The sequence below is a fragment of the Carya illinoinensis genome, chromosome 3 (genome assembly GCF_018687715.1).
Source record: "Carya illinoinensis cultivar Pawnee chromosome 3, C.illinoinensisPawnee_v1, whole genome shotgun sequence".
NCBI lineage: Eukaryota > Viridiplantae > Streptophyta > Magnoliopsida > Fagales > Juglandaceae > Carya > Carya illinoinensis.
The window spans coordinates 16633821-16652290 of record NC_056754.1 but is presented as its reverse complement, the minus strand read 5'-3'; the positions used below and the strand labels follow the sequence as shown (position 1 = coordinate 16652290).

At 34.2% G+C, this 18470-nt stretch overlaps 1 protein-coding gene across 2 annotated transcripts; it reads right to left on the bottom strand.

Annotated features, from left to right (window-relative positions):
• Positions 1-4529: 4529 nt before the first annotated feature.
• Positions 4530-13330, bottom strand: LOC122303505 (UDP-rhamnose/UDP-galactose transporter 5). Of its 2 annotated transcripts, none has more exons than XM_043115312.1 (6): positions 13100-13328; positions 11816-12040; positions 10283-10467; positions 9962-10162; positions 9353-9514; positions 4530-5117 (listed from the first exon to the last, which is right to left on the bottom strand). In XM_043115312.1, the coding sequence occupies exons 2-6, from the start codon at positions 11943-11945 to the stop codon at positions 4788-4790; spliced, it is 1008 nt and encodes a 335-aa protein (XP_042971246.1). In that variant the 5' UTR covers positions 11946-12040; positions 13100-13328; the 3' UTR covers positions 4530-4787. The 2 variants fall into 2 exon arrangements, with proteins under 2 accessions (XP_042971246.1, XP_042971247.1); XM_043115313.1 differs by lacking the exon at positions 4530-5117 and adding an exon at positions 6041-7672 and having other exon boundaries at positions 13100-13330.
• Positions 13331-18470: the final 5140 nt, after the last annotated feature.

The following is an 18470-nucleotide window of genomic DNA, read 5'->3' as shown; positions in this document are numbered from 1 at the left end:
GCATTTAATATATTTAACAGTTAAAATATATTATAATTGAATTAATTATTATATTTAATATAATTAATACCGAATATTGCATTTAAATAACATTTATTATCATGAATTTGGATTAATTAGGGAAGGGTATTAATTTTCAGTTAATACGTTCGAACGGTATTAACTTACCGTTCGAACGGTACCACGTTCGAACGCTTCAAATAACGTTTGAACGGTGAATATGCATCATTCGAATGTTTATAATTTACCGTTCGAACGGTTTGTCAATTTCCCTCCAAAATAATTTTGCCTATCGCGCCAATATTACGTTCAAACGGTAACAATTGAACGTTTGAATGGTTAATCATTAACGGTCGAACGGTTAACTTATTTGGGACAAAAAATTTCATCCCTAAGAATAGCGTTCGAACGCGTTCGAACGGTCTGGCATTCCGTCGTTATTTTGGAACGAAATTCAAATTTCGTTCCAAAATCTCACTTTTTGGGACGATTTCCAATTCGTCCCAAAGCAATTTCGTCCCAAAAAATGATTTTTGTTGTAGTGTACGTCAACAACTATATTAAAAAATATTTAAGAATTCTATATCTAAGATAATTTTCTTAAAAAAAATTCAATATGTTTACATAAAAAGAAGTTAAAAAACAATAATATAGAAAAATGAAGAGATCTAGCCTGCAAAAGTTGATAATTGATATATTTTATTGCAATTACACAAGTATTCATTTCTACTTTCTACCTTATTTATAACATTATTTCTAGATCTTTGATTTTTTATTAAAAATTAAAAAATAATAAAAATGATATAATTTTAGTAGCATCACAAACAAAAATAAGGCCACCAAAAATTGTGAAATGCGTTTGTATCATATAGTTGTTTTGAAAAAAAATAATATTTATTATTAAAAAATTAATTTTTTTATATAAATTTTATATTTATTAATTTTTAAAATAATTATGTAATAATTACGTACTTATAATTATAAATATTATTTATTAAAAAATAAAAATCAAGTGAGAAGTACAGTTCCAACTATGAAATATGTGCTGATGCTCAGTTTTTACAGTTATTTGTATGTTTTTCTCGCTAAAGGAAAAAAAAAAAAAAAAGAGTAAAGAACTTGTTTCCAACGACATTTACGAACACAAAATCATACTTCCACGAATATACCACAGTCCGTACTCGCCGTGGCGAACGGGCAGGAGTTTACTTGCTGCGAAGAATCCCGGCGACACTGAAACGCGTCGGTCAGCGGAGGCGAGTACAGTTCTTTTTACCGAACGGAAATAACTCGCAATCCAATGATTTCGCGTAAAATGTCATACGGTTGAAAAATTCTTCTTAGATGGGGCTGATATGACTGTCAGTCTGTCAACATCTCTCTATCTCTATCTCCATTCACTGGGTCATATGGGGGATCCACTCAGGCCTATCATTTCAAAAGTGGGTCCTATCATGATGGGCCGATTTGAATAAGTTTTTGGCACTGAAAAATTGAGAGAAATGGAAGGGTTCTGGTGGGTTTTGATTGATGATGATGATGGATGTAAAGAGGGACCCGTGGGGCTGCCATCAACACGTGGACATGTCCAGTATGCTGACGTGGCCCAATTAAACATCTTTGGGGGGCTTATCCACAGCCATTGCAGGGGGCTTTGAATGCTCGGTCACCGACAAGATTGGCCAGTCTGTAACTGTTACTTTAGCTGCATTGCTATTTCCTTCCCCCCTCATTGTGCTCTTTTTCACTGCTCCAAAGTCCCCCCCTACCATTAAACCAACATGCGTTCGGAGTCGCATTAACAGTCGAAAAAACGTAACTAAGGAAAGAAAGCGAAACCCACAAGAGAAAAAGAGAGAGAAAAAACACCACACGTGCACAAACACTCGGAGGGAATTATTGGAGGGTTTTGTGGGGGACCCACTTGAATGGGTGGGAGGCCCGCTAATGGGGGTTGTGTTTTTGCAATTCTTCTTTTTTTTGGGTGGGGTGCGTAGGATAAGATATGGGAGCACGGTGCAGGATAGGAGGAAAAAGAGGAAGATCAATGGGGGAAAAAAATAGAAAGTTAATGGAGGGATTATTTGATTAAATTTTGTGGCTAATGTTGGGGTGAGGAGGTGGGTCACACTTTCTTTTTGGTCTTTCTTTGTATTGGAAGAGGGAAAGTACATGGGATTGGAGAAATGAGAATGAAAATCAGTGCCACACGAGAGAGATGGAGATGACATGAGAGGGTCTGACCCTACCAAAATTGTTTGTGTCATGTTATGAATATGTGTGTGCGCATTAGAAAGAGATGGAGGGGGTGCGTCGGAGAGACATGAGGGAACAAAGCCAACGCTTAGACGTTGCTAGCCAACATAACATTGTCTCAAAAGCGTGTTATTTTTCTCGGTTGGCAGTGGTACGTGATGGTAACCAATGCTAGTAGCTACTAATAATCAAACAGTAAAGAATTTCAGAAAAGTCTCTTCTTCACCTCATTTGAATTGGTACCAAGACCAGCGGCATAACTTATAAGTAGTTGATAAAAACTACTTCTCTTCATTTCCTGATTTGATACAAAATAATTGATCGATAGACAGGTGAAAATGGTTGATTTTTCAATCATGTCATAATATATTAAAGAGATTATGAAAGGATAATAATAATACGATGATGAATTTAGTTGCTCTAAATAGTTTTAAGCATTCGAAGTTTATATTTATGTTACGAAAAATGTTTTAACCATAAAAAAATTTATAAAAAATAAACCTATAAAATGAAGTGACTTTATGTGATACGTCAGATTATAAAATTATTTTTGTTGTAAAGTAAATCTAATTTATCATATAAAAAATTATACCAGTTTGTAGATTTATTTTTATGAAATCTTTTTATTTCTGTAACATTATCTTTAATTTTTTTTTTAAGATATGTAAATTCTGCGTACTCATTTTCAAAAAAATGAGTTTTTCATGTAGATTTTATATTTATCTTTTTTTTTTTAAAGAAAATGTATAAGACTTGCATACTTTAATAGAAAATATCGTTTATTTAAAATAAATAAAAAAATAAAAAAATTATAAAATCAAGGCAAATGGGAAATCTAGCAACGTGGTACACGGATATCTTAGTCACCGAAATTTTAGGCCGGAATAGGTGTACTAATACTACTAGGAGATCACGCTGGAGAAGCAAGAGAACAAAAAGCGGGACCCGAAAAGCAGCTGTAATGAACCAAACTTTAGACATGCCTAACATTATTCTCCTTCATTTTGGTAGTCCATGAATTTTTGGTTTCAATATCGCATTATTCAACGCAGGGGTCGTAGTCAGTGTATCATCTGATCACACGCTTTACAAAGGAGTTGGCCTGAGTGTAGCTTATTAAATGGAAACTTTTAGAAAATCAAGAGAAACAGTCTCTTAAATAACCAATAATAATATCAAACATCTTTTAGTAGAAGGAATGTATAAATTAAGAAAGAGAGGCAAAAAACCAAAAGCCGACGATTTCAGTTCCCAGGTGATGCAGGCATCAAGCATCATAAATGTCTACAAAAACCAATAGGTCCAATGGAATACGGTTCGAATGAATGCATCTCATGTCTCAAAAAATGAGATTTATTGCACGAGGTCTGGCTTTCACAGAAGTTTTTATTGTTCCTCTCTTTGGGGCCTGAAGAGAGAAAGTTGCAGTAGTTGAAGTTGTTTAATAGGCAGATCTGTGTTAAGTATCTAGGACCACAATAAACAGAAAATCATGTGAGGCTTTGGAGCTCAATTATTCGGGATTCCTCAGAGCTAAAACCCCAAACCTAACATGTACCAGACATTTAGTATTATGGCCTTCCATTCAAGATCCTTCTGACGATATGCAGCATATATTTATTTGAGATTTCAGACCAAAAAGAGGGGGGGAAAAACAAGAATACAACGTAGAAAATGCTTCCATGAAGTGTGAAGAGATGGATTTGGTTTTACCGCGCGCGTGTCAGGGGGTAGTAGATGATTGCTGCATGTAAATTGATTAAAGGCTGAATTACCAGCCAACGTTCCGTTAAGAGTACTCCCAAGGTCTATAGAGGGGTGTGCATACTTTTATCGAAAACAATTTGGAAAATGCTATGTTTACCGTTGGTTCTACTGCTGGAGTCTACCGCTGTGTGTGCGTGTTTTTTTTTAATTATTATTATTATTATTTTTACTTAATAATTAAGTAAGTATTTTTTTATTAATATTGTATTTTTTTATTTTTTTAAAATATTTAAATGTATTAAAAAATACATGTAAAAAAAAAAAATTCTCAAAATGCAGGAGTAGCACTGCCCAAACAAGTTTGGTTACATGGGCTAAAATACTCAGCAAATGAATTGAATTCGATATACATGTATATTCAAGCCCATCACAAAGAAATGAGTGAAAATATCTAATTCAAGAGGGGCGCATTCAACGATACCAAAACAATGAACAAGTGATGTACCGAGACAATTTTTTTTTTTTTTTTTTTAAAAAAAAAAAAGAGAGAAAAAAAGGGAGCAAAATGCTCAAAATGGAACAAGGTAAGTAAATTACAATGAACAATAATCATGGAACAGTGTGATTTTAATGGGGGAACTTGCGCCCCACTTCAACAGCATTCTTTTCTTTCAACAAGAATATGAACTATGATGAGAAGAATTTATAGTAATCGCGAGGGATCTGCCTGCCTCTCCTAGGTGTAAAGAAACGCCTGCATCTACTCGACTAAAATGCTCAATATCTTAATCTTCTTTTGGTTTTCAACCTTTTTTCAGTGAAATTTAGACCTTTTCATCCAGGAGGGAAGACTCTGAAGATCCACCATGTTTTTGTGATTTGTTCGTTGGAGTTGAATAGCTACGCCGCTCCTTCCCTCCCGGCTTAGACGAGGCGTTGCCATACCAAATCATTCCGGCAACAGCAATGATCATGCCCAAAACTACATGTAGATTGAGACCCTCCTTACCAAAGAAAATAAATCCTAAAACCAAGACAAGAATAGTCTTCATATGGCCAAGCACTTGGAACGACACAGCTGTAAATCTGCCTATGCAGATGAATTGACTGAGATTGGTCCCCACCGCAATGGTACAAGACAGTATTATGAATGACTGCAGACAGAAAAAAAAATAGTGGCAAAAATTATTTACGGTAGTCACAACTAGATGCAACCAAAAAACGTTTTGCGCTGAGACATATGGACATGCACATGTGTGGCCAGTAACAAGTAAGAACATTTTAATACAGTCCCTTTGAAACACAGCGAGGGACAGACATCGAACGTAAGTAATTCTTGTTGGTTTTTTTTTTTTTTTTTTCACTAAAAAGTTCCCGTACTCATAGATATTTGTGCTTGCATGTTAAAAAAAAAAAAGAAATCCATGTGCAATAATGCATGCATAGCAACCAGATGCTAGTACAAGACACATGAAAGCATGCATTTGTGCGGGTGCACCTGCCGTACACACATTCAGTCTTTGGGCACAGAAGCAGACTGTGTAATGTTAGTTCCTTTTTGGAGGACTACAGCAAAGCTATTGGGCATGATGTCGATGGAACCATACAAGCCAAGGTCAGAAGTACAGTCATCAGCAAAGACTCGCAGGGGGCACTGTCAAAGTGATACCGCAACATTCGAGGTGCTAGCACAATCGGGTTTTATTGTTAGTGGTATTTATTTCCAGTTTGAGACTTTTGATGTAATTCACTTGAGTAGACACAACAAAGTTGCTCCAAATTTCAATTATTAGGTAATAATAAAGCTTTCTTTAAGTTATAAATGCATCTAAAGAGATTATAAGCTGTCATTAATGATTATTACGCCAGAAATAAAATATGAGAGACGCTTCTATGTCCAAAACAAACCATGTTAACTCCTTTTTTTTAATCTATATGCTTTGGTCCATAACAAGGCCAAAAAGAATGTAATAAGCTGCCTCATTTGGTTATGCAGTATAGATAAGATGAGATGAGATGTTTTATTGAAAATTAAATAAAATATTATTATGATATAATTTTTTAATATTTTTTTTTATTTTGAGATTTGAAAAAATTGAATTATTTATTATATTTTATGTAAAAATTTATAAAAGTTGTATTTATTAGATGATATGAGATGAAATAATTTAATTTTGTGTAACCAAACCTGAAGGTTGAGATCAAGGTTTGAAGGTCTATATATCTAGAGGGAGAGAGAGTCAAGCTAGAAAAAATCAAGGGCCAAGTATATTAGGCCTAAAACTTGAATCCTCTAAGATAACCATACGAGCTTGGTATTGGAATGAGTTATGTGCACGGATAGATAAGATTTAAGAGGGTTCAAGCTACAAGACGGAAAAAATTATTTGACCTTTGCTTCATATATTCCTTGTATCTTCCATCTATAAAATGATAAAAATAATAAAGGTTAACTAGATTGGTGACTCTACCTCGCAATTAGAAGGAAAATATCATAAAAGCCACCGCATATAGTAGTGCTACACCAACAGAAGTAACACTTCATGTTGAAGCTTCAATGTATATTGGAAATTTTCATTAGACACGAAGGGAGCTTTCATCTTCAATCTTGTCGTGATAATTCTTTGTTAATGATATAACATGTCACTAGTTTTCACTAGATTAATTGGGTTATTTTTTCTCCCTCTGCTTGTTTTGCCCACAAAATTTCTCGTTCATAAGATGTTATGAAGTATGACCCCTCAACATTTTAGAGGGTTTTTTAACATATTATTTTTTTAAAAAAAAAAAGGGAGGATTACCATATTTCCCTAAGGTAGCATGGCAGACTAAGAAATTCTGTGGTCTTCTACCTTTGTTTAATACTTCTGATTAAACGTAAGTATAAAAGATAAGTATTAAACATAAATATCAAACATAAGTATTAAACATAAGTATAAAACAGAATTATTAAACATAAGTATAAAACAGAATTATTAAACACAAGTATAAAACATAAGTAGGGGAGGTAATCCTTTGGTTTGCTTAGCTTATAATTTATATATACATCTCAAAGGTCCGTAGAACACACAACAGTACAAAAGATTAATACCTTCCATCCTTATTTCAATGCTCCAACTATCTTCCAATTTAGATAATTGGACCCGCTAATTTGGAAAAACTATTGCAATGCCACACCAAATGAAAAGAATAACTGAAATTCTCCTCACTTAAAAAATGGCGATTTGATAGATTTTTGCAGACTATGCAAGTCCATGCGGCACATGCCACCTCGGTTAACAAATTCTCAAGTTTTTATTTCTTTTAATTTTCTAATTAAATATTATAAAAACAATTCCATCTCTCATCTTCTGGCTCCTTTTCTGTCATTTATAAATCCCAGTCCCAACCCATCCTTATTTCATCTTCTCAGGCCCTCCTATCCCCATCTTTCATAACATATCAAGATAGAAAATAGATCCAAACTTACGAAAGAGGCAGAAAACAAAGACACTATATGGGCTGAGAAACATTCTCATACCCACACACATAAAGGGGAGAGAGAGAAGGGGGGGTGGGGGGTGCGGAAGCAAATAGCTATGACAACCAAGAGATCAAAGCCTATATACTTCTCCTTAAAATGGGGTAACCTACAATCATGAGGTGGCATCAAAGACCCTCCAAACAGTCAGCGCTCCTGGATGCATCTCAGTTCTATGCCAAAACCGCACTAAAAATAAAAATTTTGAACAACTAGGTCAACTCAACTTGCAATTCAAAATTCACAAGGAAACAGATATATTTAATATTTGAACTCTTTATATTAGAAATGGTGGCAACAATAAATCTCTGAAACTTGGTTTTTGGAGAGTAAAGGTAAGATAATTTGAGGCAAACTTCCCTCTTAAGGACTCATTTCTGCTGCCACATCAGAAGGTCCGCATAGGACAGCAACAGGATTAAAAAGCGAGCGATTCCCACCATTCCCTTGACTACAGAAAAGCCTTGAGATTGAGTTCTGTTTGGAATTGAGCAGGTTCTTGATTTACGTTGTGGTAGGGAAATTGGTGGGGCAGAGATTGGGAGGCTGTGTCTAGTTACTACATGGTTTCAACTATTGATCTGGACTCAACACTTGGACTTGTGTAGCCAAAGGCTAGTGTCAACTCCATATAAAAAAGGACCCCTAAAGATTATTTGCACCCAAGGGAATTTGAACCTTAGACCGGGGGGGCGCGGCAATACCCCAAGCCCAAGGCCTTTACCACCTGAGTCAACTCCATATAAACCTTTGGTCTAGTATTGGAATACAACATGCAAAGGTGTTGAAATGTATCATTAGTTTATGAATGACGTCTCTTGCTATTTGAGAAGCCCATCCAAAATGCTTCAGCGGTACAGAGGATTTAAGTATCATAGAGAAAATATATTTTATTGGAGAGGCTAACATCTAACCATCCTTACCAGGCATTCAAACAAGAAATGATTTCTTTGGATATAAGCGAAACATGTGATAACATTGCATCCCTCAAGTCAATCATAATCCTCAAGTACACCCCAGGTGAAGTGGTCAGATCCTCCTTAGGATCAAGCACACGTTATCCCAAATACCATAAAGGATCTTCAGGATGCACACTAACACAGCCATTCTTCTCTTTGAATTTGAAATTAATGAAAAAGACAACGGTCCAGACTATTTTCAGCTATGACATCCACACAACTTATGCTATACATAGATTCATGCAGTTGACAGGTAGTCGCAAACAATTAAAAAAATTCATAGAGGAAGAAAAGTGAAGGGAAAACAGAAAACGAAAAGACCTTCTAAACTATTGCATGTCACTTGAAAGGAAGGTCTTGCAGGAAAAAGGTAACATGGCTTATGATGCAATTTGACATGTCTTACACTTGTATAAATCTTTTTAAGTGGTCCAAATGTCTATCCCAAGAACACTACACCTTGCACCACGCAGTGTATGACTGAAGATAATATATGTATATAATTTTTTTTTCTAGATAAGTTAACAATTTTACTAAAGGAAAACTGTGAATTAAAAGCCACAATATTCAAATCCCTCAATGTTTGGATCGCTGCTCACAGCAGCTCCTATTTCTCTAGTGTTCTAGATTTCAAGGATTTTTACTCTAATTCTTCTTCTCAGTAGTTGTATATATCATTTTGTATACTTCCTATGTGCTTACTTCACAGCCCTCCGCGTATTTAATAAATTGCATCATACACTGATGTCACACATATGTAGAGGCAGACGCAGAAGCATGAAGTGACAAACTGATATGTGTGATGTTGGACAATTCCACGAGTATCATATTTGTATAATAGAAAAGTACACCTCACCATATTGACCAAAATTTATAAAGTTCTGATTAAAATGAAGAGAAAGAAACTTACCAAGGACGTGGGGCTAAAGCCATATGCATCAACTCTTTTACCAGTCAACCAGTAGTCCAGAAAGGGTCCTAATAACAGCAGGGATGCCGCCTGTGCTGGAGCAGTGTGCCCCAGTAAGTTGAAAGATCCAAGAGAATAATTCCGCTGAAGGAAGTGTACATACTGCAAAAGCATAAGAATGAGAACAACATATGTTTTATATTATGAGTAATATTAGAAATCTGTGACCTTTGAAATGAATCAAAACTCGAATCAGTCTTCAGTTTGGAAATTACATTGTGATACTCACACTGTTATTAATCAACAATGTGAAATCCTGACCCATATGGAGATCACATGATGGCTTGGGTTGCACAATTACAAATGGTAAACAATGTGACATACAAATGTTTATGGCTGTGTGGGTACATGTCTGTCTGTGCGCACACAATTATGAAAGAAATACTTGCAAATAACACAAATATAATGGACCTGAAACCCATCAGCCTAACCCCAAAACTGACTTTACCACCCCTAATCCATTCACATCTGATACCATCTATATAATTTTTTTTTGATAGGTTGATACCATCTATATAAATGATCATGGGTTTAACAAATAATACTTACATACTGCTGCAGTGAAGTGCTCCAAACCGCTACTAAAGCAGCAATAAAACCCTTGGCATTGACACTCACATCGGTAACAGTACAGACTGCAACGCCAAGGAGGACTACTACTATGCTAAGTTTTGTGTCCCTTGAGTATCGCACCTTGTCCAAGACAACTTCCAGAAAACAAGATACCGGGATCATACTCAGCTTTGCAATCTGATGAGAACAGTTCAGAAAGAAAAGATATATTGTAATTTCTGGCAAGTTTACGGGCATAACAAAATTCTGAAAATCTCACCAAAACTGGGAACAGAAAATGGGTTTATCAAAACTGACCTGATAGAATCCCACGGAATTCCACATCAAACTCACATTCATCCCAACTATGGAAAAGTTCGCAAATAAAACAAATTTCAGAAGTTCAGAAAATGGTAGATGAGAGGCCTGAATGTATCCCAGCCTCCGAAGAAGAAAAGTCAACAATGTGGTTGTGCCAAAATGCAGACCAGTTAACGTCGTAGCTGCATGGAGGCATTATATAGAAGACAATGTCAGGTTTGATGAAATGATTCAAGAGCAATTTGCTAAAATTCATTTCATTTCATCATAGGGATCATTTCCTTAATAAGAACTTCGACCACCCCTTGCTTTGAAAGAATTGTTGATAACTTTGAACCAATTCATTAATAAGAGCAAGTTATATTTTATCAATACACAGGCCATGACGAACTTCTTCTCCTTCAATAATCCTCTCCTTTTCCTTTTAAGAAAGTATGTATTTCATTCCATCATAGAATTATCTTGTCAAAAGCTCTGTGCGTAATCCCTTCCTCAAGTCATTCTTGTGTTGTACAAAAGTGCGGTTTATCTAGCCCGTGAGAGTTTATTCCCTTCCTTGACAGTAAAGTGGAAGCCTCAAACATAATCTACTATTATCTGGCTTTCCAATGCTTCTTAACAAAGGTTTCCTGACGTTTCCTATAGTTTATCATTATCCCCAATATAAGACCAGAAAGCCCCAGGTCAACCATCGGGCTTAAGTTATGATAGTTATACTCCATTAGGATTAAATATTGATTTATGCCAGCACAAAGCCTGACATTCTCTGTATGTTAATTCCAAATGCCTAAGAGTCTGGAACAAAAGAGAGGCCTACAAAATAACTCGAAAGCTAGATCAATTCCAACCATTCCTAAAACCACATCCAGTTCTGCTCTGACAAAATTCAATGCAAAAATGATATTTAGCACCTTGTAAACAGAAAATGTCATTGTAGCTGACTCGTTGACTACCCCCATGATTCTGAGGATCTAAGGGTATATCATCACAGACTATGCTATTGAAGTGTTTTTCTGATAGAATCAAACAAGGAATCCTTAATACCAAATATACAAGTAGCGAACTCAAGAATTTTAAACTAATCAACTTTCTATCAGATTATCAGTCCTACAAACTTGTATCCAAGATCTAGTCGCAGAAGGCCTTTGAAAGGGGAAAAAAAGATACTTGCCCTCCAAATCAAAAAAGAAAGAGAAAAGGAAGAAGATAAATAGACAAGAGCATATGCCTCGTAAAAAAATTATAATATAACTGTATTAAACCTTTCAAAGTCTTAACCTGAAACCAAACCCCGCACTGGCATTTTTATTTCAAATTCCAACTATCCCAATTGAATAATTATTTCTAACATAAAAAAGTAATCATAAGAAATATCCACCTCCCCCTTTAATGAGATCAAAGAGAGAACAGACTGTACAGTAGGATTGATTATACCCAAATTCTGTAACACTTAATGTACAAAGCACGGCATTTGGAAGGGAAGTAATGCAAAGGAGAAAAATTTAATCAAATTAGTAATAGGCTAGTTACCAAAGGTAAAACCATATTTGGCCATTAAGGCTTTGTTGACAAGTATTATTCCGACAGATGTGACAACATTAAACATCCATGAGGCAGCATCAAGAGTTGCCTTCCTATCGGCCATCTTTGCTGAAGTCATTTTCTTTACTGTTGCTGACTTTATCACCCGTATTCACTGCTCAGTCTTCACAAAAGCAAATACAGCACTTGAATGTCAAAAGACAATAATTTTATCTGCATTAGGAAACAAGTTGATCCCACAAAGTTAGAACAAGACAATACCAAAGAACCTATTTGCAGGTAACAAACACCCCCTTGTTACCTTGTTATAGAACAATATCAGCATATCCACATCTAAGAAGTTTTGAAGGATTTTGAACCACATGCGCACAAATTTTAAAGAAAGAAAAAACAGAAAATTTGAAACAGCTATTGCCAAAAGGCATGTTAGATAAGCATCCACGCCTAATCGATTATTATGCATATACAAAGCCATTGCATAGGTAGGTAGGCATTAGCTGTGCCAGAACTGCAGTATCAAATCAAATTCCATTTGAAAGCTTTGTTTGTAAAACCTTAAATGGTTACTGGTTCCTCCTTTGTGCTAAATTCTATTGTTCACGACAATTAGGAGAAATAGATGTAGTACTTGGCACATATTTGGGATTTGATTGGTCTTCTCTCGATTCACGTTTCTACTAAGCAACCAGATGACGAACAAACTCACATGAGCTCGTCTTATTTTTTAAGTTGAATTCTTAAAATTTTAGTATCTCAGCACCAGAGAGTTTCCTCCAGGCCAACAATTGAAACCCTTGTCCAGCAAATGCTTAACATTACCAAAGAGCCACTAAAACTGATCCACTCTCCAAACGTAATTCCAGTCAAAATATCCTACCATACCAAAAAAGCTGAAATCCACGAGTTTCAACAACAAATGAAAAGTGCAAAAAGTAAAAGAAATATTTTCCAGAATCGCAAGATCTATAACAGAAACATTAAAAAAAGAAGTATTGCCAATAAACGAAGCAGAATTGTACAATTCCAAAACAGATCCAGCATGCTTAGACAATATTACATAACAGAACTCCAGACAAGTTTTCGTTATTCTAAGAACAGAAATCCGCAAATTCCAACACAGATCAAAACAACGACAGAAACAACCAAAAAAAAAGTGAAGTGAATCCATTTATTACGACAGAACATGACTCCCGGGGGAAAAAAACAATTCTCATTCCGGAAGAGGTTTCCACATAAACAAACAACAGCTTAGAAAGAACTCTTGAGAATTACCTAAAGAATTCCAAGCGTTTGAGGCGAGGAAGAGGAGGAAAAGCAAGAAGGAGCTGGCGTCGGGATTCTGGAATCGGGGCGCTACTAGGAAGTGCAAAGCATGTTGAAAACCGAATAGCTGTCACGGCATATATAAGGAAGAGTTTCTTCCGTCCCCTCCATTAAAGAAAGAAATAGATAGAGAGAGGTCGACTGATACACTTGAAAAAAAACCAATACGCCTTACATTTTCCATTTTATTTATTTACTCGATTTATATTTTTGATAATTACACACATAATTATACGAAATTAGGCCTAAAAATGATTTTCCGGGATCTTAGGAATTACAGGGGAAAATAGAATAATATTATGGCATCTTAGAGAATATTTTTAATTTACTTTGATTATATATATAGAATTTGGTAAGTTATCAATCGGTCATTGTCTATGGCCTACGCATTTTCCATGTCAACGACAATTGCTTTGTGCCACGTAAGTCCTTTTCTTTGTTTTTTTCACTCCTCCTCAACGCTAATTTTCATCACACGAATTTTTTATGCCGATAAGATATATATATATATATATATATTAATGAATTTTAAGGAAGATGATTTGATTGCGAGAGGGTGAGGAGGGATGGAAGATCTTTTTCGGTATGGAAAGAAGGAAGATGGGACATTTGTAATGACGATGATGATCACGATATAACGCTTGTTGTTGGGAAAGAGGAGACGTCCCGTTTTATCAAAGCGCGCCCCACCAGAATTTGTACTAGGCCGTGTTCGGGGTGGGGTAAAAATTTTGTAAACAGTAAGATTTTACTGTTTGAATAAACAGAATTTTCATTTCATAAAATTTTCATCTCATTATTACAATTTTTCTAAATCTTCATATAAAATATAATAAACAATTTAACATTTTTTCTACTTTTTCAAATCTCAAAATAATAATAATATTAAAATATAATATTTTAAATTTAATTTTAAAACTCAAAATTTTCATCTGAGAAATCTCAGTAGCCAAGCAGAAGTCATTGAGATTTGGTCATTGAGAATTTTCAAATGAGAATTTTCATATGAGAATTTTGAATTTTAAAATTAAATATTAAAATATTATATTTTAATATTATTATTATTTTGAAATTTAAAAAAGTAAGAAAAAAGTTAAATTGTTTATTATATTTTATATAAAAATTTGAAAAAGTTGTAATGATGATATGGGAATTTTTTTATATTTAAGATGAGAATTTTGCGTGGCCAAACAATAACTAGTTAAATATTTTTTAAATTTTATATAATGAGAGAAAAATTTAAATAAAAAATATTATAAAGTTAAAATATTATTTAAATATAGTTTTATAATATTGTTTCTGTTTGAAAATTTGAAATTATTTTTTATTTTTTATTTAAAAATTTAAAAAAGTTGTAATGATTAATTTAAAAATTTTGTAATTAAATTGTGTTTGTGAATAAGATGAAATAATATTATATAAGAATTTTATATTTCATGTAAGGCCCCAAACCTACCCTAAGTTATATTTTGGTGGCACTCGTAACCTCATTTTAGTTTATTATATTTATCCATCGTGGGTAGTCTAAGTGATAAGAAAGAACTTGTGTACATAAGTTTTATATCACAGATTTAACTTTTTTAAGATCAAATTATGATTTAAGTGGGATGTCATGATGGTAGATTGCTGTGTTAGTTTTCTTCAAGTTTAGATTATATGAATAAATCTTAAGAGCTATGTCATGAGATGGTTCACTCATGGTAAAAATAAATTATTATATTTTTTAAAGGGCTTTTTAAAAAAAGAAATTATAAATGGTGGGTGATAATTATGAGTCCATTCACGTGGGTAAGCTTTTTAGGGCTTGGTGATCTTTCAACTTTTATTTTTTATTTCTAGAAGTTACATTGGTAATAATATATTAATTAGGAGGAGGGAGGTCTTTGTCCCTCTCTATATCGAGAATGCATAAGGGACCAGGGATAAGGTTTTCAATTGGGATGCAAGTGAAAGAGTCGATGGAATAGCGTGTATAAATTGGTTTTAAGAGCGATGGAATTTTTTAACTTTCCAATATCTAAATTCCATTCGATGGTGGTGGTCCGGTCACTACAAGAAAACATAGCTATTGCAGCGTTATTTTTAGTCGCAAATACTATCTAAAATCGTTGCAATAAAGTATTAGAGGCGATATTCCATCGACGCACGTTGGTTGGGACAAAATGCTTATTTATGGATAAAAGCAACGAAATTTGAAAATCGTCGCATTTAATTTCCGCTTCCAGCAAATAAAATTAGACGCAAATAACCTTAATTTCTGCCGCAACAGCTTGTACAGCCCTCACATTAAATCGTTGGAAAAATTATGTTGCGTCATAAATTACCATCGCTAAAAGACCCCATATGTCGCTGTAATTGTGTTCTTCCGACATTTTTTGTTGCTGTTGCTTTTAAAAATTTTGGACATTGTTTACCTTTTTACCAACGTTTTAATATTGCCGGAATATGTTTTTGGCAACAGTTTGAAATCGATGCAATCCCTATCTGATACATTGTATTATACCTCTATTGCAGCACCACAAAAAACGCTGCAAAAACTAATTTCCATCGATTTTTTGCCTTGGTCGCCAATGTACACACAGGTTGAAGCCATTCACGACTACAGATTTCGCCACAATTCTGCCTTTTTGCAATGATTATTCATGTTCTTTTTGGTCATGCACCCCCACGTATTTGCGTGTAAAAAAATTATATATAAATTTGCACCCTAAACTGCTATGTAGTGTGTTGCACTAGTTTTGGCTATGTTTTTGGTACATATATATACAACTATATGTTGCAAATTAATAAGATCGTCAACGTTAAATATATATGCATGATTTGCTGCATAAAAATCTGCCCGTCAATAGTTTATAAACACAAGTAAATCTGGATTCATATATATGTCATTAACCATTAATTTACAACCCATGCAATTAAATCTCCAACCTAAAATATATATAAATATGGAGAGTTCAATCATGAGGATTCTGAACACCCAAGTATATACATACATATATATAATATACTTTCACGCCCATGCTGAAGCTATATTTAAATAAACCATCATCAGTGCCAAGACAAAAATCATGATTCATTCATCATATAACTAAACCACTATATATATATACCGGTGCATTTTATATATAGACATGTAGAAAGATGTTTGGAGTACTAAGCAATTAGGAATGATACCCTATTTCACAAACCCACAAGGACTCAATGAAATGCAGCTTTCTCCAGCTTTCTCTTTCAGTCCATATGCGCGCCCTTTGCAGCAACTTTAACATCTACTGTCCATCTAAATCCATTAGCATCTTTGCCCAACATTTGACTGGGCATGCAATTAGTAAAAACTCTGCATTTCAGTGTAAAGATGAATTAACATGGTGTTCCTCTGTGAGGCATGAAACCACTTGACATAAAACCCTCACATAGTGTTCCTCCGTGAGGCATGAAACCACTTGCCCAACTATCGAAACACATATTGACATGCTGAATGTCGTTAGTGCCTGTATCATCACTATCTGACAACATGGAAAACTTCTAACTCTCATGTCACATTACATGTTTCTATGTCACTCTTCCTTTTTTTTACTGTGAGCTCTCTACATTAAAATCTGAATACAGTGTAAATCCCTTCAAGACCAACAAAAAAAAAAAAACTTACAACATCTTACTATAATTCCTTATTTACAAATAACAAAAGAACAAAACCAATACTTAACAAAACTTTTTCCAGTCATGAGTATCTTCAATAGGTCTTTGCCATTATTTGAGAGCTTAATATTATAAATGTATATGATGCTAATGCATGCCTAGATATGCTTAGTGTCTAAGCAAGATTGTCCCCATCTTCACTGTACATATATGTTCAGCTTTTGCGCATATATAAACAATCTTCATTGTAAAACTGTGAAGATCTGAAGGTAACAATTATAATTCTATATTTTGTGAAAATATCCCAAAAGTAACAACTACAAATGGATTTCACCAATTTCTCACATAGATAAATTGTAGTACAAGATAAATGGCATACATTTTTCTTCTCAGAGCCTTGTTTGCTAGTAGAATACCAAATCTTCTTATAAGGAAAGAAAACCAAGGAAATTATAGGTATAAGGTAGCGCACGTTGTATATCCATGAAAATAGTCATTGATAAGAGTAGATAGTTACCCCATGGTAATGAGTACTCTAGCTAGGTGTCTCTCACGTATACTACTTGTGTATAGGGGTTGCACCATTGCACTTATTAATAAAATCTTCTTACTTAAAAAATAAATAAAGAGAAACTCAGTAAAAGAATGTGTTTAGAGAAGTTCTTTTTAGTGACTAATAGTGTGTCTTGAGGCTATTGGAAATTGGACCAGTTTATCATGTTTTCATGAGATTCTATGTCGTCTCCCTCTAATTCTAAAATGTGTTAAGAGAAGTTTTGGGAAAATATGTAAATCAATAGAGTACAAAACTAAGTTACAAATAGAACAAAGGACAAAGGTTAAACCACACTATACCTTCCACATCAAGTTCTTTGGATGAGTAACTGATGGTTAGCAAAATGAGGAGTACTTGATCTAGTATTGTGCAAAATTCATGAAAGGATCTGATGAAGTCATGACATCCTATAATGACAAACCATTACTCAAAACCATGAGAATGAAAGTTACTACTTAAAACATATAGTGTGGAATAAAAAATGGAAGAAAATGAAAAAGATCGATGAGAATGTAGAAGAGCTTGGAAACATCAAAATAGAAATAGCACATACCCAAGAAAAAATGGTATAATCACCAATATATATAGATATATATATATAAGATTGTAATTAAATATGGTACTAGTCCTTAGGATGGAATTGAGCTGAGTAACTCTTTATTCAAAGTAGACAATAAATTCAGATTGGGCATATCAGATTTAATTTGTCTTAAACTTGTGATGAATACTTTCTCTTCCCTCTCCCCTCTATTTTTCTTGAAACATTCTGCAGTACATCTGAGTTTATGGTGCATTAGTTAAATCAAATATTAATTGAATCTTAACATTTTCCTAGTTTAGCTACTTTTAGATTAATATGTTGACTTTGCTTTCAATGTTGGTGTGAATTAATGGGTTGAGTGAGATATTTATAGTTTCAATACATTACTTTACTAATTCAAGAAATAATTCTGTTGACTAAGATGTAGCAACAAAGAAGACAAATAGCTTGCATAGCACCCTAAATGGATAATAGTAATTGACATAAGAAAGCCAAGTAAATAATGCTGGAAAGAAAATATAATACTATCACAAGGCAACCAGCTCTTGGAACACTATCTGAACGCAGGCCACCAAAAAGTTTTA